Source organism: Delphinapterus leucas, chromosome 6, assembly GCF_059928025.1.
Source record: "Delphinapterus leucas isolate spDelLeu-1000000601 "Yukka" chromosome 6, BTC_Dleu_Yukka2, whole genome shotgun sequence".
NCBI classification, from domain to species: Eukaryota; Metazoa; Chordata; class Mammalia; order Artiodactyla; family Monodontidae; genus Delphinapterus; species Delphinapterus leucas.
Genome location: NC_143134.1, coordinates 92,038,988 through 92,060,329, shown reverse-complemented (window position 1 = coordinate 92,060,329; position 21,342 = coordinate 92,038,988). Strand labels below are relative to the sequence as shown.

At 47.7% G+C, this 21,342-nt stretch overlaps 1 protein-coding gene across 22 annotated transcripts in view; it reads left to right on the top strand.

Annotated features, from left to right (window-relative positions):
• The window catches only part of ANKS6 (ankyrin repeat and sterile alpha motif domain containing 6), a 58,507-nt gene extending 40,739 nt beyond the window's left edge, over nucleotides 1-17,768 (top strand). For 3 of the 22 annotated variants that reach the window (XM_089912548.1, XM_089912547.1, XM_089912559.1), the window contains 3 exons: nucleotides 2,433-2,724; nucleotides 9,706-9,778; nucleotides 12,213-17,768. In XM_089912548.1, coding sequence (XP_089768674.1) covers nucleotides 2,433-2,724; nucleotides 9,706-9,778; nucleotides 12,213-12,753 — 906 coding nt within the window. In that variant the 3' untranslated portion in view covers nucleotides 12,754-17,768. Of the gene's footprint in view, nucleotides 1-2,432; nucleotides 9,496-9,705; nucleotides 9,779-10,588; nucleotides 10,731-10,802; nucleotides 10,927-12,212 lie in introns of those variants that run through there. The other 19 variants (XM_089912555.1, XM_089912554.1, XR_016393442.1 and 16 more) reach the window with 17 other exon arrangements.
• Nucleotides 17,769-21,342: the final 3,574 nt, after the last annotated feature.

Below are 21,342 nucleotides of genomic sequence, written 5' to 3'. Positions count from 1 at the left end.
ATAACTGAAAGCATGTGTTCACACAGAGTGTTCATAGCAGCACTATTCATAGTAGCCAAAAAGTGGAAACGACCCAAATGCCCCTCAGTTGATGAATGAATAAATAAGACGTGTTATCTCTATACCATGGAATGTAGCTAGGCCATGAAAAAGAAGGAAATGCTGATACACACTACAACATGGATGAGCCTTGAAAACACTGTGCTAAGTGAAAGAAGTTAGTCACAAAAGGCCACATATGGTATGACTCCATTTATATACAGTGTCCAGAATAGGCAAATCTATAGAGACAGACAGTAGATTAGTGGTTGCCAGGGAATGTGGGGAGGATAGAATGGGAGTGATTGCTAATGAGTATGGGTTTTCTTTTTGGGGTGATGAAAATGTTCTAAAATTAAGTGTGGTGACGGTTGCATAACTCTGCACTAAAAATCTTTGAATTGCACACTTTAAATGGGTGAATTGTATGGTAGGTGAATTACGTCTCAATAAGATGTTAAAATTTTTACTGTTGGCCAAATAAAACTCCTCAGTGGGCCCATTAGCCACCAGGGTGTAATCACTGGCCTAGAACATTCTGGTGCCCAGTTTAGCACATGACAACTGTCATAGTTATTGTAGCAATCATGAGAGTCACTCATTGTCCCCAACAAGCTTGAGACGCAGTTGAGGAGTTTGTTTTTTTTTGGGGGGGGGGTAATACACAGTATATTGGCATTCAAAGTAAATACAACAGATCATGTTTAAATTTAAAAGGGTCTGCCTCCGAATAAAAGCCAAAAGCCATTATAAAAAAAGGCATTGTGGTTGTGAAGAAAATCCAGTCTCTATAAAAATAATTCAAGCTAAATTATGGCAAGAGAAATGTTCCTCACTGGGCAGATGAACTCAACCTAGTCAGTTTGATTTAAATATTATTTAACATTTTCTCTGTTATTTGAGAAGGCAGAATTATTTGGTCATTAGGATCTTATCTAATTCATAAATTCCAAAATCTGAGGAGTTTGTATTTTTGTTCAAGAAACAGTAAAGGGTGCTGTGGCTTTCTTCCTTGGTTTGCTTTTCTGCCCTATCCAGCCTGTCCTTCCTGCCTCCTTGATGTCTTAAACTTCAGTGGCGATTGTTCTCATCGTCAAAAAAATCTTTACTGTTTGCTGATGGCTGCCTGCTTTTATTTTATGCGTTCTGTGCTTTCTGAGGAGCTGGGTGTGGGGTCTCTGCCACAGGTCTGGGATGGTGGGGGAGGGGAGTATCCAGCAGGGCCGGGGGCAGGTGGTTTCCGTCAAAATCATGTCACCTCTTCCTTGAACCTGTTAGCACCTTGTGATCTGTAAAGTCTCCGAGGGATTCAGGGAGCTTATCCGTTATCAGAGGGATCCTCTGTGCATCTCAGGGAGAGCTTGATGTTGGATAAGGGAGCAGACCCTTCCCCACTAACTCAAACATGGTTCAAGATTTTTTTTTAAATCCAGGAAAGTAAAGTGACTATTAAAAGAGATCAAGACAGGGAAGAAATTTCTCCTGTAACTGAGGCCTAGGCAGGGATGACAGAAATGTTAGAATTTCTCTGGCAAAAACCAAGGATTGAACAGCTTTGAGATGCCCTTTTTTTTCTGGTAAAAACCAATGGCCCTTCTTTCCTTTATTGCTTCTGCTTGTTTATTTTCTCACTCTATCTTTCCACAGTCTGCACCTCTCTTGTCCTTGGGGGGGGGAAACATGGTGAGTACTGCCACATACTCATATTTTCTGTGCAGTATCGGATACTGTTAAAAGTGCAGCAACATTGGAATTAACTTTCTAGTAGCAAGACTTGGATTTTTTACCACTCGAGTCACCCAGATTACTGTCTCAGAGACTTCCCTTACTTGTTTCGTTTTCAGAGTCTTTCCAGAATGCACCTCTCCTAAAAATCCCAGGCCTAGAGCTGAGGAGAGTTCGTTTTTTTGGTTTTGTTTTGTTTTTTATTTTATTTATTTTTGGTTGCATTGACTCTTCATTGCTGCACGTGGGCTTTCTCTAGTTGTGGCGAGCGGGGGCTCCTCTTCGTTGTGGTGCGTGGGCTTCTCATTGCAGTGGCTTTTCTTGTTGCAGAGCATGAGCTCTAGGCATGCGGGCTCAGTAGTTGTGGCACACGGGCTTAGTTGCTCCGCGGCATGTGGGATCTTCCCGGACCAGGGATCGAACCCGTGTCCCCTGCATTGGCAGGCGAATTCTTAACCACTGTACCACCAGGGAAGTCCTGAGGGTTCGATTTCAATGATGTTTTCAAATAAACTTTCAGCATAAAGCCAGGACTTGGAAGTAGTCAATCATAATTAATTCACTGCTCATAAGCACTAATAGCTCGTTACCGTGATAGTCTTGTTGTGGCTGCGGAAAAGAGGTGTGGCGCCGAGCAGACAGCAGCGAATCCCCCTCTCTCTCCCCAGGTGGATATGGAAGCGTTCCTCACGCTCACCGACGGCGACCTGAAGGAGCTGGGTATTAAGACAGACGGGTCCAGGCAGCAGATTTTGGCAGCGATTTCTGAACTGAACGCAGGCAAGGTATTGTTCTCAACCTTTTTTTTTTTTTCCTGTTTCCAACAGCTGAGAGCTTCACTAGGATCCTCGGCCCCAGTGTTCCAGGGACCTTCATGGTCTGATTTCATCTCTTCCCCACACCTGGTGGACGACAGCCCCGCTCATACACCTCTCATCACCGAAGGGTCACTACCTTTGAGTATGCCTGTTCCTTTTCGAGATCTCTCTTCCCATAAGGTGGTTTCTCCTTCGATTTGGCTAAAACATTCCCTCCGGTCATCTCACCCCACCGGGCTGGGTTTTGCCCTCCGGAGCACAGTGGAAGTTGATTAAGACAGGCCGCGGAGTCAGGCCGACCTGGGTTTGAATCCCAGCTCCTCCACTTACAGTGACCCTGGGCAAGTCACACCCTTCTCTGAGCCTCGCTTTCTTGTCTGTAGGGTGGGGGTGATGGGCTCACTGCCGGGACTAAAATGCTCCGCAGAGCACCTGGCACACAGAGATCTGTCAGTCAGTGTTGTTGTTGTTGTTGGCATCCTGCATTTTTGTCTAATGTTCAACTTCTGTTTCACCAGCTTTAGAGCTAAAGATTAGCAATGCCCCCACCCACCCATCCACCCACCCAAAGGCACATATGCAAAAAACAAACAAGCAAACAGAACACAAGAGAAGTGAGGCACCACTCACTCTGCAGACAGTTGTACAGTCGCTCTTGGGCTATTCACATTCCTTTGCCTTCTGTCTTTTTCCCTAACGTGGGCTGGATTTTTTTTGGTCTCTTATTCAAGCAATAACGTATAAATACTTGCATACCTGTTGCTCTTTCACACTTAGCCAAACAGCTCCCCACTTGGTGGACAATAGTGACAGGTAAAATCTGGGATTTGACCATCGTAAATAGTACCAGAATGGACATCTCTGCCTTTTTGCTTTTTCTTCTGTTGTTTTGTTCTTCAGGCTGTGTTCCAGAATACAAGGTTATGTTAGCGATCATACCATTTTATGGTTCTTTCTATATATTGCCAGGTAGGCACAGAAATATTGAACAGACCTGTAGTGACAATCTCAAGTAAATATCCACGTAACAGTTTATCATTCACAGATCACTGTGCATACCTTTCCTCAGTTCATCCGGGAGGCCGGTACCCTCACACTCTCCTCGTGCAGCCCAGGAGAAGAGTCGGGGGCAGGGAGGGGGTCCTCCTCACTGGTTCCTGCAGCATGACACTGTGTGGAAGCAGCTCCTCCTGCCCTGCAGCCTCACCGGGTTGGGGGCTGGTTTTTCTGCCATCGTGGTCGTCACTGTTTTACCTGTGTGTAGGCTGTGAGGTCGTCCTTCAAAGTGATGTAGTCGGCATTGCTTCAGGCATTGCAGGTGTCTGCAAGCCTAAGCATTTTCCTGCAGGTCTTTGCTGTGTGTTCTTTCTCCTCTGCAAGTGGCCTGTTCCTAAACACTGCTCACCTGTCCTGGGACCCTTGCTGCCTCACTTTACAGATAGGGAAGCAGAGGCTCCGGGAGAGGCAGTGAGCCCCAACTCGGAGACCAGCACGATTTCTGCCCTGCCCTTAGACATGAGCAGCAGAAGATGGGCAGGTCTCGGCTGCTAGGAAGGGTTCACCTAGGGAACGGAAGCCTCAGGGTGGCTTACCGCAGGTGGATCACCTGAAGCCAGCACTAAACTCTTCAGAGCATTGATTTATTCATGAGAAATCTCCCTTTAACTGTCTGCCATGTCCCAGGCACTGTGTGGGTGTTGAGCACTGAGTATCACTCAGTGCCCAGCATTGCTCTGAGCACGTCACATCTAGTCATTCGAGTAACCCTCACGAAAGCTGCTGAGGTTGTTTCCAGTTTACAGATGAGGGAAATGAAGCACAGAGAGATCAGGGAACTTGCCTAAGATCACACAGTCAGTAAGTGGCAGAGGCAGGATTAGAACCCAGAGTTTGTGTCCTGGCCTCTCTGCTATCCTGCCTCGGTATAATCCACAGGCACGGGACAGGCAAATTGTGTTGTGAGAGCTCCTGACTTAGAGTGGGGACTGGTAAGGCAAGGGCCTGGAAGACGTCCCCGAGGAAGGGCAGGAGGGCTGCAATGTGAAGGAAGACAGGAACCACCTGGCAAAGGGGTAGAAGAAAAGTGCAGACCAGGCAGAGGGCAGCACATGTGCAAAGGCCCTGCAGTGAGAAGATGTGTGGTGCATTTAAAGAACTAAAGGAGTGGCTGGAGCATGGAGAGAAAGATGCCTGGTGTGAGGGGAGGCCAGAGGGGACAGATTAAGGCTCTCAGGGTGGTTGAGGGTGACCCAGTCAAGTGTCCAAGGGCTTCGGGGTGGGGACTAGGTGAGTGATGGTAAGGAGGCTCTGGCTCAGAAGTTAGTACCCTTCCTCCTCCTGGCCTCCAAGGGCCAGATATGTGAGCCAAGGGGAGGAAGGAGGTGAGGAAAGCCCAGCCTAGGCCAGTCGAGAAGGACAGAAAAGATTCTAGATGTAGGGCCAGTGAGGACCTCGGAGGGCATGGAAAGACAGGAGCTAGGTGTCCCTGGAGCCTGGCCTGGGGCTTGGTAGATGGTAACCGCTAATGCTTCTGGAACCTCTCCTCTGCCCTCAGTGGTTATGGCCTCCTTGGTCCAGAATCATAAAAAGAAAACAGACTGGGTTGGTTTGCAAATCTTAGGAAACTGTCATCATCAGAGTGGATGATGTGACATCTCAAGCCCACTCCAAAGGAGGACATTTGTCTTAAAGTCTGTACAGGCTAGAACATTTTTTTCTTTAAGTTTTCTCTGAAATTAATTGCCCCCCTTCTCCTTGTTTCTGTAACAGCTTGTATCCCATACTAAGCGGGGCCCCATCAAGAGGAACATCTGCTGGTGGTTGTCTTAGTTCGGGCTGCATAACAAAATACCTAAACCAGGTGGCTTGTAAATGGAAATTTAATTCTCAAAGTATGGAGGCTGGAAATCTAAGATCAGGGTGCCAGTGGTTGAGTTTGGTGAGGGTCCTATTCCAAGTTGCACAATGCCACCTTCTCATGTGTCCCCATGTGACCCATAACAGAGAGAAGCCAATCTCTCTTATCTCTTCTTATAGGGACACTGATGGTGTCATGGGAGGCTGACCCTCATGAGCTCACCTAATCCTAATCACCCCCCAAAGGCCCCACCCCCTAACACCATCACATTGATGGCTTAGGGTTTCAACACAGGACACAAACATTCAGCCCAATACCGTGGTCTTCCTTGGGGGCCCCAGCTGATCATCTCCCAACCGAAAGATCCGGGTGCATCCAACATGCCACGCCACCCATGTCCTCCCCACAGGTAGCATCCACCCTGCAAAGTCAGGCAAACCCACGTGGAGATAGGTGCAAGGGGAAGGGGCCGAGCTGAACTAATCGCTGGAGAATGGCCCTATTATTCAAGGGTCAGTAGTGCCAAAGTCCTGTGGAAATGAGGACTGTGTGTCAAGTGCATCTTAGAGCAAAGGTATGATTGGGAGACGTTGAATATCACAAAAGCAAGTGTATCTTCCCTACTCTAGGTTACCATTGCAAGTCTGTGCTGGTTCTTAGAAAGAGCAAAGAACTTCTCAGGCCGAGTGTGGCTTCCAATAGCTCTTTGGACGCCTGGGGCCTCGGCTCTTCTGGGCTGGACCCGCCTGACCCCGACTCCTGTCTCCTTCTTGATTGCTCTAGGGCAGGAGCTTCTCCTAATGTTCATCCTCTTTCTTTTGAAACTGAACCTTGGCCAAAAGAGTACCCATTGTAGCTCAAATGCTCTGTACACATTTGAAAACTCAGGACACTTGGGAGAGGAGATGCCCAGCTTTCCTTGTCCCCTCACCCCCATGTCTTTCTAGCTGTGGTCCACAGCATGCTGGAGGGTTGTGGAATTAATTTAGTAGTTCATGAGTAGCATTTTAACAAGCAAAATAGAACAGAGCAGAAAATATCAACGTTCTTTGCAGGTAAGAAGGCTAAAGCTTGTTTAAGTTGTATGGATTTACATGTAACAGGGTTGTTCATACACAATCAAAAAAGTTTGAACATTTTAGCCAAAAAAATTTTTAATAGATCTTTATTGGATGGAGTATAATTGCTTCACAATACTGTGTTAGTTTCTGTTGTACAACAAAGCGAATCAGCCATATGCATACATATGTCCCGATATCCCCTCCCTCTTTAGCCTCCCTCCCATCCTCCCTATCCCACCCTTCTATGTCATCTCAAAGCACTGAGCCAGCCTCCCTGTGCTATGCTGCTGCTTCCCACCTGCCAACTATTTTACATTCAGTAGTGGATATATGTCGATGCTACTCTCACTTTGCCCCAGCTTCGCCCTCCCACCCCATGTCATCAAGTCCATTCTCTATGTCTACCTCTTTATTCCTGCCCTGCAACTAGGTTCACCAGTACCATCTTCTTTTTTTTCTAGATTCCATATATATGCATTAGCATACGGTATTTGTTTTTCTCTTCCTGACTTACTTCACTCTGTAGGTCCATCCACCTCACTACAAATAACTCAATTTCGTTTCTTTTTATGGCTGAGTAATATTCCATTGTATATATGTGCCACATCTTCTTTATCCATTCATCTGTTGATGGACACTTAGGTTGCTTCCATGTCCTGGCTATTGTAAATAGAGCTGCAAAGAACATTTTGGTACATGACTCTTTGAATTATGGTTTTCTCAGGGTATATGCCCAGTAGTGGGATTGCTGGGTCGTATAGTAGTTCTATTTTTAGTTTTTTAAGGAACCTCCATACTGTTCTCCATAGTGGCTCTATCAGTTTACATTCCCACCAACAGTGCAAGAGGGTTCCCTTTTCTCCACACCCTCTCCAGCATTTATTGTTTCTAGATTTTCTGATGATGCCCATTCTGACTGGTGTGAGGTGATACCTCATTGTAGTTTTGATTTGCGTTTCTCTAATGATTAATGATGTTGAACATTCTTTCATGTGTTTGTTAGCCGTCTGTATATCTTCTTTGGAGAAATGTCTATTTAGGTCTTCTGCCCATTTTTGGATTGGGTTGTTTGTTTTTTTGTTATTGAGCTGCAGGAGCTGCTTTTGACTTCTCCATCGAATCTGAATGAGATCCTTGCTGGGTAGAGTAATCTTGGTTGTAGGTTTTTCTCTTTCATCACTTTAAGTATAGCATGCCACTCCCTTCTGGCCTGCAGAGTTTCCACTGAAAAATCAGCTGATAACCTTATGGGGATTGCTTTGTATGTTATTTTTTGTTTTTCCCTTGCTGCTTTTAATATTTTTTCTTTGAATTTAATTTTTGTTAGTTTGATTAATATATGTCTTGGTGTGTTTTTCCTAGGGTTTATCCTGTATGGGACTCTCTGTGCTTCCTGGACTTGGGTGACTATTTCCTTTCCCATGTTAGGGAAGTTTTCAACTATAATCTGTTCAAATATTTTCTCAGACCCTTTCTTTTTCTCTTCTGGGACCCCTATAATTCGAATGTTGGTGCATTTAGTGTTGTCCCAGAGGTCTCTGAGCTTGTCTTCAATTCTTTTCATTCTTCCTTCTTTATTCTGCTCCTCAGCAGTTATTTCCAGCGTTTTGTCTTCCAGCTCACTTATTCGTTCTTTTGCCTCAGTTATTCTGTTATTGATTCCTTCTGGTGTATTTTTCGTTTCAGTTATTGTGTTGTTCATCTCTGTTTTTCTTTAGTTCTTTTAGATCTTTGTTAAATATTTCTTGTATTTTCTCAATCCGTGCTTGCATTCTATTTCCAAGATTCTGGATCATCTTTACTATCATTACTCTGAATTCTTTTTCAGGTAGATTGCCTATTTCCTCTTCATTTATTTGGTCTTGTAGGTTTTTACCTTGCTCCTTCATTTGTGACATATTTTTTTGCAATCTCCTTTTTTTTTTTTCTCTTCATGAGTGGGATTGTATTCCTGTTTTACTGGTTGTTTGGCCTGAGGCTTCGAACACTGGAGTTTGTAGGCTATTGGGTAGAGCTGGATCTTGCTGCTGAGATGGGGACCTCTGTAAGACCTCTCTGTGGTGAATATTCCCTAGGGTCTGAGGTTCTCTGTTAGCCCAGTGGTTTGGACTCGGAGCTCCCACCACAGGAGCTTCCGCCCGACCCCAGGCTCACAAACCAAGATCCCGCAAGCCACATGGAGTAGCAAAAAATAAAAGGGGCGGGTTGGTGGGAGGCCTTGGCTGTGGAGGGCGGGGCCTAAGCAAGGGCGAGGTTTGGGTGGTGGGTGGAGCCAATACTCAGGACCCACATGGCTGGAAAAGGCCCTGGGGGCTGTGGGGGATGGGGCTTAGGCTCAAGGAACAGAAGGGACACAGATGTGCCCCCCCACCCCTGGTCTCAGAGGGCAGCGGACCTCACCTGGGAGCCCAGCAGGCTTTCTGGGCTCTAGTGGGTGGGGCGGGGCAAACTCCCTCCCACCTCTCCTGCTCCTCCGGTCTGGGAGGGCCCCTCCCGCCTGCCTCTCCTGATCTCCCTGGCCTCCCTCCTATGCTCCCAAGGACGTGTTGGCCTGGACGGGGCATTGGAGGGCAGGGGACCCGCCTGGGAGCTCAGCAGGCTCCCCGGCCCGCGTGGGCCAGGCGATTGCCCTCTGCTCCTCTCATGCTCTTTCTGGAGAGTCCCTCCCACCTGCCTCTCCTGATCTCCCCGGCCTCAGGGACGCTGATCCTGTCTGGCCTCTACTTCTCCTCCCCCCTCAGTCCCCCTACATCCTACCAGTTCACTCTCGGGTTCTTCCCGTCTCCTTGGGCGTCAGAGTCCCCCACCAGCGGCCGGCAGGCACCCTAGTTGTGGGAAGACGCTAACTCTGCATCTTCCCACACTGCCATCTTGACACCATCTTTGCCTCCTCAAAATTTTTTTTTTAATGAATATTCGCCCAAAACCTGGCTCAGCCATAAAAATATCAGCAAAGCAGCGTGGACCCTCAGCCTGCAAACTATTTGACTTCCAGGTGAGCCCACCCCAGTATCCGAGTTGTGATACATACTCAAGTCAGCTTATTAGTCTGTTAGTTTCAGACAAGTGCTATATTGGAGAAGGTTAAACAGAAATGATGGCCTGAGTTTCACCTTTAGTTGGTCCTAAGCCATTGCTTCTTTCCATTCCCATTTTTTTGTGATTATTCAAAGTTGTGCATATTTGTCTTACTAAATTTGCACAGTGCCAGAAAGGCGAAAAAAACTTTCAAAGGAGTCACGATCCAACCACCCAGAGGCCAGCACTGTTCGTATTTGGTAAGATCGCTCTGCAGTGTTTTGTGCTGAATGTTTTTCTTTATGTGGCTGAGATAAATTTGGATCTATAATTTTACATTCTACTTACTTTGTTTAACAGTAAATATATGCAGTTACCCATGTCATTAAGAACTCTTTTAATATAATAAAATAAATTTGCAAGGATGTACTAAAATTATTTTTTTTAATCCCTACTTGTTGGATATGTAGATATTCAAACTTTCTATAAATAGTGCTACAGTGAGCAACTTCGTGTATAAGGCTTTCTAATTATCTCCTCAGAATAGACATCTAAAAAAAGTGAAATTATGGAGTCAGAGTCTAAGTCAAGGTATATGGTACTTTGTCCTGAAATACCTTCCAGCAGGAGCCAGTGAACACCCCCACCAGCTGTGGTTATAAGTTCCAGTGTCACCCTTGCCAGCATTGGGTACTACCAATTTGCTTTTTAATTTTTATTAATTTGATAGGCCGAGAAGTATGCCTTGTGTTGGTTTGTATTTCTTTAACTACTAGATAGACTGAACATCTTTTCTACTTTTAATGGCCATTTGCTTTTTTTCCTTTTGAGGATTATCAGGCAGGTCCTTTGAAACTTGGGGGTTTTTCAAGGGCAGTTATCATTATCATCTTCAGTCAGGTGTGGATGCAGGGAGTGATTATGGTTTTCATCACCTGTGGCTCCCTCCTGAGGTTAGGAAGCATGGTGTGCTGGAACCCTGTCTCGCCCTGACATCATTTCTCAGGCAATTAAGGCTAAGGTGGTGTCTAATAATGACATGGTTGTCATTCCCTCTATTTATTTTTTAGCCCTCTGCAGTTTGCACAGTGTCACCCCGTTCATTATCTCAGGTTGAGCCTCATCACAGCCCCAGCATGTGATACCATCCCCCTTTTACAGATACAGAAACTCAGCAGCATGGGGTCATGCCTGGGACAGAGTGAGTAGTGGGTTAGGGATTCGGGGTCCTCTGACTCCACCTCCCCACCTCCAATGCTCTGTCCTCTTCCCTGCTGCCTTTAGGTGTGTGTTGATGGAATCCTGATGGCACTTTCCCAGCTGTCTTGGAAGAATGACCTGGAAGGATTGTGTGAAGGGAGACCCTTCTGCTCTCCCAAGTGTCCAGGAGGCCTCGTCAGCACTAGAGGTCTCTGCTTGGGGATCTGGAAAGGGCAGTCCATGCAGTAAAAGAAGAGAAAGTTTAAAGTCTAGGCTCATTCGGTGGAGTTTTTTATTTTTTTTCCACTCTTGGCAGAAAACAATCTGCCAGAGATTATTCAGTTTTAATTTGCTTTACATTTTGACCACATTTATTTCTTAGTTTAAAAAATATATGTTTCGGGCTTCCCTGGTGGCGCAGTGGTTGAGAGTCCGCCTGCCGATGCAGGGGACATGGGTTCGTGCCCCAGTCTGGGAGGATCCCACATGCCGCGGAGCGCCTGGGCCCGTGAGCCATGGCCGCTGAGCCTGCGCGTCCGGAGCCTGTGCTCCACAACGGGAGGGGCCACAACAGTGAGAGGCCCGCGTACCGCAAAAAAAAAAAAAAAAAAAAAAAAATATATATATATATATATATATATATATATATGTTTAATCTACACTGCTGTCCTCTGAGGTCAGGATATGCCGGCCTCCTGCTGCCCACCCACAGCCCAATGTCAGCAGCAACCATCTGAGGTACAATTATCATCCTCGTTTTACAGATGAGGAAATTAAGGCCCAGAGAGATGAAGTATTTTGCTCAAGGTCACCCAGCTAGTAAATGGGAGGGTTGGGATTTGAACCCAGGCTGTGTGATTCCAGTCTCTGTTCTTCACCTCTATATATCACTGCCTCTCACCTACGTATTCCGTGAAGATGTTCTTTGGGCTTAAAAAAAATCCACATCCCCCCTCTTTTCCCATCTCAAAATATGTGTGTAAAGGGCAGCAACTAGGAGGGGGGTCTGCAAGAATGGGGTGAGAAGTGAATCACTGTGAAAACGAATCTGTCATCTTTTGGGCAAGGGGAGTAAAGGCAGTTCAAACTCTCACTCTGTATCAGAAAGTTCGGCTCCCTCTGAAGTCCCGGGAGATACGAGGGCTGGAAAGATGCACAGGGCAGGGTAGGAGACGTCCCTTCCGGGCCGAGTGACCCAGGGCAAGTCATTCTTGCTCCCTGGGTTCTGCTGCCCTTCCTCATCTGGGAAATTGGACCCCTGCATCTTGGGGGCCTCTCCAGCCCTGGCATGCTGTGTTTGTGGGTGCTGGGGGAGATTCTGACTCAGGATGTTTTTATTAAACTCAGTACTCTTTCAATTAGGTAATTTGTTTTCCCCAAGACGCCCGTGGGTTTTTCAAGTATGAGTTAAATGTTAACAGCACTGTGTCAATTGAATTAACGGTTAAAAGATTTAACAAGACTTTCTGTGTCTGTTTTCAATTTCCTCCACAGGGACGCGAGAGACAAATTTTACAGGAAACCATTCACAACTTCCACTCTTCCTTCGAGAGCAGCGCCAGCAACACCAGGGCCCCTGGAAACAATCCCTGTACGTGACCTTCCTTCCTGTGGTGACCAGCGTGAGCTTGCTGAATCTCAGTACCCCCTTCACATGGCCGGTGCTCCAGCCACCATCAGACCTTCCCCATTCCCTGAAACACACTATGTTTTTGTCACACCGCTGTGCCTTAGTCCTTCTGCCTGGAACACCTGTCTTCCCTTCCCTTCTGTAGTAGTTGGTGATGCTTGTTGCTATAACAAACTCCAACACTGTAGAGACTTACTCTCCCATACAATCCAGTATGGCTGCATCCGCTCGGCAGAAGCACACGGTGATTCAGGGACCCAGCTCCTTTCATCTGTGGCTCCGCCATTCCTGGGGCCTCAGAGGCTTTGTTTCTGGCTGGCAGAGGGGAAGGGGATGGTGAAGAAGGCACAGCCATTTCTTTACTGCTTTGCTCTTAACTGCTCACGTTCCATCGGCCACTCATAGTCACGTGGCCCCACGTGTAGTCGTTGTTCAGGTAGTGGCTTCACGGCAACAGCTCTGTACTTAGATGGGGGAGCACATGTTTTGGCAGAAGGTTAGCCACTCTTCCACATCTTCCCTTAGAACTTCTAACTTCTCCCTAATGGTCCAAGTCACCTATCAAATGAAGCCTTTCTCAACGCCCTTACACAGAACTAACTCCTCCAGCCTCTGGGGCCCTTACTGCTCCGTGTGATAACTCTGCTCTAGCACTTCACTGCACCTGCTGCAGACAGCGCACAACAGCTGTTCAGGATGTGTATGTTGAATGCGTACTTCTTTCTTGCAAAGGCAGCCTTTTATGTAGGAAAAATGGCGAGGCCCAAGGTGTGATCTTGACGGATCCCTTTTCCTTCCTGGCCTTCAGTTTCCTTGTCTGTCGTCAGGCAAGACAATGCTCTGATATTCCATGCTGCTCACCCCATATCACAGTAGGGCTTTTCCACTTTGTGTGGGAGCAGAAGACCCTAATATATTACATTGTAGAAGGACTTGGATACTCACATTTTCTAGGCAAAGAAGTGAAGAATTTAGAATTTCTTCTAAGGCTACATTCCTCAGAAGGGAATCAGCCTGTGTAGTTTTCTACAGTGTCATATTCTATGAAAAGGACTCTGACTTTTGAGTCCAGTGGGTTTCTGAAATGTCTTCAAGTGCGTAATTCATTCGACCAGCACCGCTGGGTGCTGGGGGTGCAGAGACGAGTCAGAGCCAGTCCCGACCCTTGAGGACCTGGACAGCAAGAGAAGAAAGGAATGGTGGTCCCAGCCTCGAGGGGCAGCACGGAAGAGTGGAGAAAGCGTGTGCTCTGGACTCAGGTTCAGGGTTCTGGTTCAGCCCTGCAGCTAGCCAGCTGTGTGGCCAGGGACGGGTAAGTTGGCACTTAGAGCCAGCGTGCGTCAAGCACTTGGTCCGTGGGACATGCGCAATGGATAGCAGCCTTTGCAGAGTTCTCATCTTTACCGTGAGCTCTGCCTGGCCGCATGCTGGTCTCCTTGGGAGATGTGGCCTCTCATCTCTCCCTCCCCCGGCCATGAGTGCCCATTCACCCTCTGCTGGCTTCTAGAGGGAGTCCTGACCATGTTGCCTGGAGCCTCATCGTGTTCTCCCTCTGTCCATTGATCCAGCGGATGCTGTTCCTCCTTCATCCTCCCATCTTCCCACCCATAAAAGCCAGCTTCCCACATGACTGGAGAGAAGAGGTTTTGTTTTAGCCATCACTGACAGACACCTTTATAAATGTTCCTCGCATCCCAACCCTTTTTAAGGAGACACAGTCATTGAGCACCTTCTGTGTGCAGCAGCTGGAACCCAGTGTCATCTGTCCTCACCAGAAGCCTGGAGGCTGGCATGGTTTAACCTCATCCTGCACGCTGGGGAAACAGACACGGAGGACTGGAGCTGCATGCCAGTTCCCCAGCCCGGAAGGAGTAGAGCTGGCTGAGAACCGGATCTAGTGGGCTCTGAGCCCATGCTTTTGCCACCAATTCCTATAGACTCCCGGGGCTAGAGCCACCAGGGATTCTCGCTGTTTTAATGTACTCATATCTTCAGAGACTATCGATAGGCCTAGGGTTGTTTGCCCCTGAAATACACATGGGCCCCTGAGTTAGGTGCTGTGAGGTTTTGTGCCCACTCTTTGCTGTCCTCCTGGTCTTTTCATCACCCCTATATTTGTGCAGCTTTCACTTGGGTAAGTTTGATTGAATCCCTATGATTGAATACCTGTGATACACAGGAGCTGTGCTGGGGGTCAGCATTCCACAAATGCACACCTCCACGATCTCATCTAATGACCCCAGACAGAGCAGGGCTTATTATTCTCATTTTGCAGATGGGAAAACAGGCTCAGGACAGATGCCTTTTTTGTCTTTTTCACTGGATTCAGTGGTTCTAAGGTTTTTTCTCCCGGGCAGTTTGTGTGCTGGTTGGTGAGAGATCCCCGGCGCCCTTTCTGGACCATGATCACCCCCTTCCTGGTGATACTCCAGGAGGCTCTTCTGGTCCACAGTGTCTTCCTTGCTTGATGACCATCAGCATTTCCCAAAGTGTGTTCCTTGGAACCCTAGTTCCACAGGATGTTAATAGGTTTTTCATAAAGAAAAAAAAGGGAGAGGAAATGTATGCATGACAGTGGGGTGAGGCTCTGTGATCAATAGGTTTGGCAGACACTGGATTAAAGCCCAGTTACATGATGCTTGCTGCAAGACACCTCAGAATCCTTATCACACCACACGTGGGGGCGTGTCTCTTCAAGGGGGCCATGTAGCTTGTAGCATTTCCCATACGTTTGATCACAGAATGCTGTTTCATGGCACTCTTGCAAGACTAAGGTTCATTGGACACCATTAGGGAAGCCCTACTTTGACTCGGCAGTGGCAGTCATGAGGCCTCACAGCACCTGGGAGTGGGCCCAAGGGGCCCTCAAGGCCTTCAGCTGGATCAGGGGTCTTTGGTAATTGCTTCTTTTCTTTCCAGCAGCTCTCTGCTTGGCAGTGGGACATCATGGTGAGGGAGTCCCCTGACTGAGAGAACCAGGATCCTGCTCATAGGGCTCTGCATCCAGGGCGTCTCCTGCAGAGTCAGGGACATCATTTCCCGGTGTTGGTGCAGTGTCCTGCCTGGCGAGTGCTGGGTGTCTAAGCCCTGTCCCCCAATGGCCAGGAGAAGGTTCCCATCTCCTTGCTTCAGTGCCAGACCATTACATGGAGGCGGCAAGTTTTGCCAGGAAAACATTTACTTTTTTTTTTTTGCGGTACGCGGGCCTCTCACTGCTGTGGTCTCTCCTGTTGCCGGAGCACAGGCTCCAGACGCGCAGGCTCAGCGGCCATGGCTCACGGGCGCAGCCGCTCCGCGGCATGTGGGATCCTCCTGGACCGGGGCACGAACCTGTGTCCCCTGCATCGGCAGGCAGACTCTCAACCACTGCGCCACCAGGGAAGCCCAACATTTACTTTTTCATTCACTACATATTTACTGAGCATTTACCCTGTGCCCACCCTGCGCTTGTGCTTTGGATCCAGAGATGAAAAATACTCATCTCTGCCCTCAAAGAATCCACAGTATCTTAGAGGAGACAAGCATGTAAGTCAGACGTAGGGCCCGTAAGGATTCTTACAGTAAAGGCGTGTGCTGGGCCCACGGCTCTGAGGACGTCGTGGGTGATGTCTCAGGTTCAGCCTGGATGGGCTGCGTTGGAAAGACTGGGTCTGAAAGGGTAAGTCAGCACAGCTGTCAGGTGGGGAAGAGAAAGGGCTCCCCAGATGGGGGGACAGTGTGTGAGAAGGCAGGCGGCATATAACATTTCTGGGTTAAATATTATCGGGGGGTAAGTTAGATACCTGTTATTCCAATTTTTGATTCTTTTCTTTGAAATGCGTAGCAGCAGTCTGTTACCTGGAAGAGCACTGAATCTATAGTCGGTCCTAGCACTGGGTTTTGGCTCAGCCACTTCTTAATGGGTAACATATTTCTAACATTCCTTGAACCTCAGTTTCCCTTTCAGTTACAAGGGGGTAGCACTCCCCAAGGCGCTGAGTAGCAGATGAAGGTGAAAGCCCTTTTCACACCATGTGGAGCTCTGCAGATGGGAGAAATCTCCACGATGCTTGCCTGTTTGAAATACTCTGTTTCTCCCCCGCCCCACCCCGCCTCCCGCTTGCCCTGATGTAGCCAGGGCTGGGTGGGCGAGGCCAGAAGCGGCAGCCTCCAGCCAGAGGTGGCAGCAGTTTAGGTGGCTCTGCTGGTATCGGAGCCCGAGGAAGTGAGGGTTGTTGGTGAATCCCCACCCTCCAGTTGTGGCTGACTCTGGTGTTTGTGTCACTGGGATTCCCAGGAAGGTGGACAGAAAGAAGGGAGGCCTTCCAGCCTGATCACAGGGGCTGATTCAGGGGGCAGAGAGGAAGCAGGAAACCGCTCCAGTTTGCTCTTGCCTCAGAGCTGCCTAAGGACAGTGCCGTGCAGGCCAGTCCCGGGCTAGACAGCTGTGAACATCTACGCTGACCTTCCAAGAAAGCACCTTCTGAGGGCTTGGGACCCTTCCTGGGAAGATTCTGCAGCCCAGACTGAAGGTGTGAAGCACCATCTGTGCTTTGTTCAGGCAAGGTGATCATGTCTCATTAACCAACAGATCCTGTTCAGCATGTAAGGAGACCTGATGCTTTCCCTGACAAAGTCGATACCAAATTCTGAAGGACTGGCCAGGGACTGAATCTCCTTCCTGGGGGAGGTGGGTGGTGAGTCCCCTCTTCAGCTTCCTTCCTAAGGTGGGGACCACCCAGGGCCCCTCCTCAGGGCCCTCCCTACCCAATGGGTTGAGCCAGCCCCCATGAGTCTTAGTTCCTGTTGGAGCTGCCTCCCTAGGGCTCATAGACACAGGGCATGGCCATCCTCTTCCAGGAGACCTTGTTCCCACTGTCCAGGTGGCTGGGGTAGGGTTTGGCCTCAGCAGGGCCACTGGATCCTTTGATAAGAGACCAAGGTGCTGTTTTGTTTCAGCTCTACTGTGTTTCCATGTTCCTTACCATCCAACACTTCTTTTTGTTACTATTTTATTGTTTTTCCATACAGGAATTTGATTCTTTGAAGGATTTTTGTTTGCCAAATGTATATTAAATAATGGTGAGTTTGTCTTCTCACTTTGTTTTTGCTCATCGAAGGTATAAAATGCTGCTCAGATTTCTTCCAATGAGAACTGTTATGGAGCAAGTGCCTATGGTGTGCTGGGCGCTTCCGTTGCCTCACCTCCTTCATGATAATCTTGTGAGGCAGCCTTAAAATCCCCTTTCTACCAATTTGGTGAGTGTGGCACACAGATATCAACCTCACCAAGGTCACCTTGTAACAGGCGATGGTCGATTTGAATGCAGGCCTCACCTGTCAAGTCTCTCCATGCTGTCTTGCTGCCTTTCAGCACAGAGAGAAATGTTGAATTGGGATAAGCCCAGCCAACACAAAACAAATAAAACCTTGTTAGTCTGTATGGCTTGTTCACAATTTTTTTTTTTTTTTGGTGGGGAGGTGTTTATGAAATACTATAATACTATACATATATGGCTTGGAGATTCTCTTTGTTTCTGCTGAGAGTCTTTACAAGTCTGGGGCTCCCTCATCTCCACCTCTTCTGCTCTCAGTGTCTCATGTTGGCTGTGCTCAGCCCTATAGAGCATTCAGGAAGCAGAAGGTAGCATGGGTCCCAGGCCCAAAACAGGTGGAATGAGGCCAAGGTCTATGGGGAGCAAAGATACTGGGGAGACCATGGACGTAGGGCCAGCACTCCATGAGGAAGAACATTCCAGGGACCAGGGCTACCTAGAAGGGAGAACATCCCCTAGATGAGCCCCAGAGGCTGGTCAAGCCCAGGGCAGCTGGAGAGGGGAACTCAGACTTTAGATGAAGATTGGACCAGGCAAGTGTTCCCAAATGACCCAATGGTGGAGGTGACAGGAGAAAAACAAGTACAAGGCAATGAGTTTACCTGACACTAAATATACTCATTTTATGGGGTTGGCCTTGATCCTGACACAAATCCCTATTACTTTGAAGGGAGAGGGTGGTGGTAGTGGTGGTTTTAGTTTCATGGATGTGTGAAATCCAAAAGTCTGAGAAACATTGCTCTAGGTCACTTTTGAGGTCCTTTCCAGCCTCCTGAGTCTGTGAAAATCTATAAAAAGAAGGGGGAGTGGTTCCTCAGTAAGTTAAACATCAAACTACCATATGACCCAGCAACTCTACTCCTAGGTAATATACCCAAAAGAGTTGAAAATAGGTATTCAAATAAAAACTTGTATGCAGATATTCATAGCAGCACAATTCACAACAGCCACAGGTGGTAATAATCCAGATGGCCATCAACAGATGAATGGATAAACAAAATTTGGGATTATCCACACAGCGGGATATTGTTCAGCCATGGAAGTAGCGATCCACACTACAACATGGATGAAACTTGAAAACATTGTGCTAAGTGAAAGAAGCCAGACACAAAAGACCACGTATTATGTGATTCCATTTATATGAAATGTACAGAATAGGCCAATCCATAGGGATGGAAAGCTGAGATTTGGGGATTGAGGAAATGGGGAGCCATGCTTAATGGGTAGGCGATTTCCTTTTGGGGTCATGAAAAACTTCTGGAACTAGATAATGGTGATGGTGGTACAACATTGTGGATGTGCTTAATGCCAGGCCACACTTTAAAATGGGTAAAATGGTAAGTTTTATATATTTTTTGCTATAATTTTAAAAGAAGGAAGAAAAGGGGAGCTCAAGACCTGGCTGGTCTTCCACCCTTTTGTCAGTGTTCACCTTCTCCACCTTGTCCTTCAAGGTGAAGGATACATCACCATTGTAGGGTCTTGCTCTCCCTCCCCCCTCCCCCCGACACGTGTATGTACACACACCTTTCTGTCCCCTTCATCAGAGGGGTCTAGATGGGCTGCCAGTCTCAACCAGAGCCCCACACAGAAAATGCTCAGGAATGAGGTGGGGCCACCCTTGTCCTGGCTCTGCGGGAGGCAAGCCCCTTAGGAAGGTGGGAACGCTCCCTGAGGCACCATGTGCTCCCGGCCCTCCAGCTACTCCTCTGGCTCTCATTTCCTCTCTCCACGGCGCTGGGGGCTTCTCCACTTCACTTGCCCGAAGCTCTTTCAACAGAATAATTGTCTTCAATTTCCTCACAATAAGAAACACTCCCTTTGGGTCACAGACGAGGGTTTTCAGAAGCGCTTCCGCGTTGGCCTCGACACTCGCTCCACCGAGGGTGGGGCCCCAGCCCCATCGACGCCCACTTCCGCCCACTTCTCCCACCAGCCCCTGCGCTTCCGGTGAGACGGCCGCAGCCTTCCTCCGCCCAGTCCCGCTTTCCCTGCCGTGCCACAGGTGTCCCTCCCGAGACCAGTGCTTAAACCACGTGCTGCAGGCAGTGGCCACGCACAGTCTGCTCCTGGGGAACCCGGCCTGTGAGCCAGCGCTTTGTTAAGTTTAAGGCTGTGCGTGTGTGGAGAGGAACTTCAGCCATAAAGAAGGACCTAGAATTGGAGACTTCACACTAATGTTCCCTCAGTTTCTGTAGCTTGACTTCATCCATGAGGGGGCCTCAGGGCAAACTGATTTTACTAACTCCTCATGAGGGACAGTGGCCGAGAGCCTGAGTCAGACAGAATCCTCCGAGGGAATGTCCGTCAGGCCACCTGGAGCCGCAGGCTCGCGGGGAGGCCGTGTGCATGGTGACAGCTTCCTCAGGTAAGCGAACTCTGTTTCTCGCCATCGCACGGAGCGAGGGTTGACGCACTCATTCAGCAGACAGCCGCTGATGGGGCACTGGGGATGCCCAGAGGGCAAATCAAAGCCCCTGCCTTTGTGGAGCTTATGATCCACTGGGGTGATAACAATCCTGGCTCCCAGGGCAGGACAAGGGTTAACTGAGATAATGCGAGTCAAGGATAAGTGTCTTGGGGCATCAGCCGATTCTAATTGCTCATTCCCTCTCCCTGTTGCTTGAGAGTCAGGGCCACATGAGCTCTTCCTCACCAGCTGCAATGCAGGGGGACGTTGTGCTCTGCTGGGGCCGCAACTCATTAATGCAGCCGTGTTAATGAACCCTGAGCTGGTAGCAGTTAGAGGAGCTAGGTTATGGACCTAAGACAGGGCCAGGGATGCACCGGCCAAATGAAAGAATGACGGAAAATATTTGTTTATTGCATAGCAATGAATTTAACACACGTAACTCAGTTTACAACCCACAATTGTATAAGGAAGAATTTAGAGCAAAGAAAGAATTGGAGAAAAAAGCACAAGATGCAGACTGTGTTCTTTAGACCTGTGGAATAGCTGTCTCTACTTTGATCCACTTAGCATTCTTGGATCACGTTTTTTTTTTTTTTACTTAAAAGTTTTATTTTTATTTTTAAACAATTGTACAAGTCATTATCAGTGAGTATAATTTGATATACATAATGTAACACACTGATGTTTTTACATCTCTTGAGCTTTAAGATCAGATATAGCTTTCCCCAGAGTCCTGTGGGGGTTCCAGGATGCACAGAGCCTGGGACTGTGGCCCTAAGGAGCCCTTGCCTGGCAGAAATTTCCCGCCCGGAAAAACCCTCCCTGCTGACATTTCCAGTGGGCTTTCCAAGTTTCTTGAACTTTCAACTAAGCTTATAACCGGAGGCCTATGGGCATTGCACTCTGCTTTATTTGTTTGTTTGTTTGTTTATTTGAAGTACAGTTGATTTACAATATTATATTATTTTCTGTGTACAGCAAATTGATTCAGTTATTCTTTTTTATATTCTTTTTCTGTTATAGTTTATTACAAGATATTGAATATAGTCCCCTGTGCTATACAGTAGGACCTTGTTGTTTATCTGTTTTATATATAGTAATTTGTATCTGCTAATCCCAAACTCCTAATTTATCCCTCCTTCCTCCTTTCCTCTTTGGTAACCATAAGTTTCTATGTCTGTGAGTCTGTTTTGTAAATAAGTTCATTTGTATCATATTTTAGATTCCACATATAATGAGTATCATATGGTATTTGTCTTTGGTTTC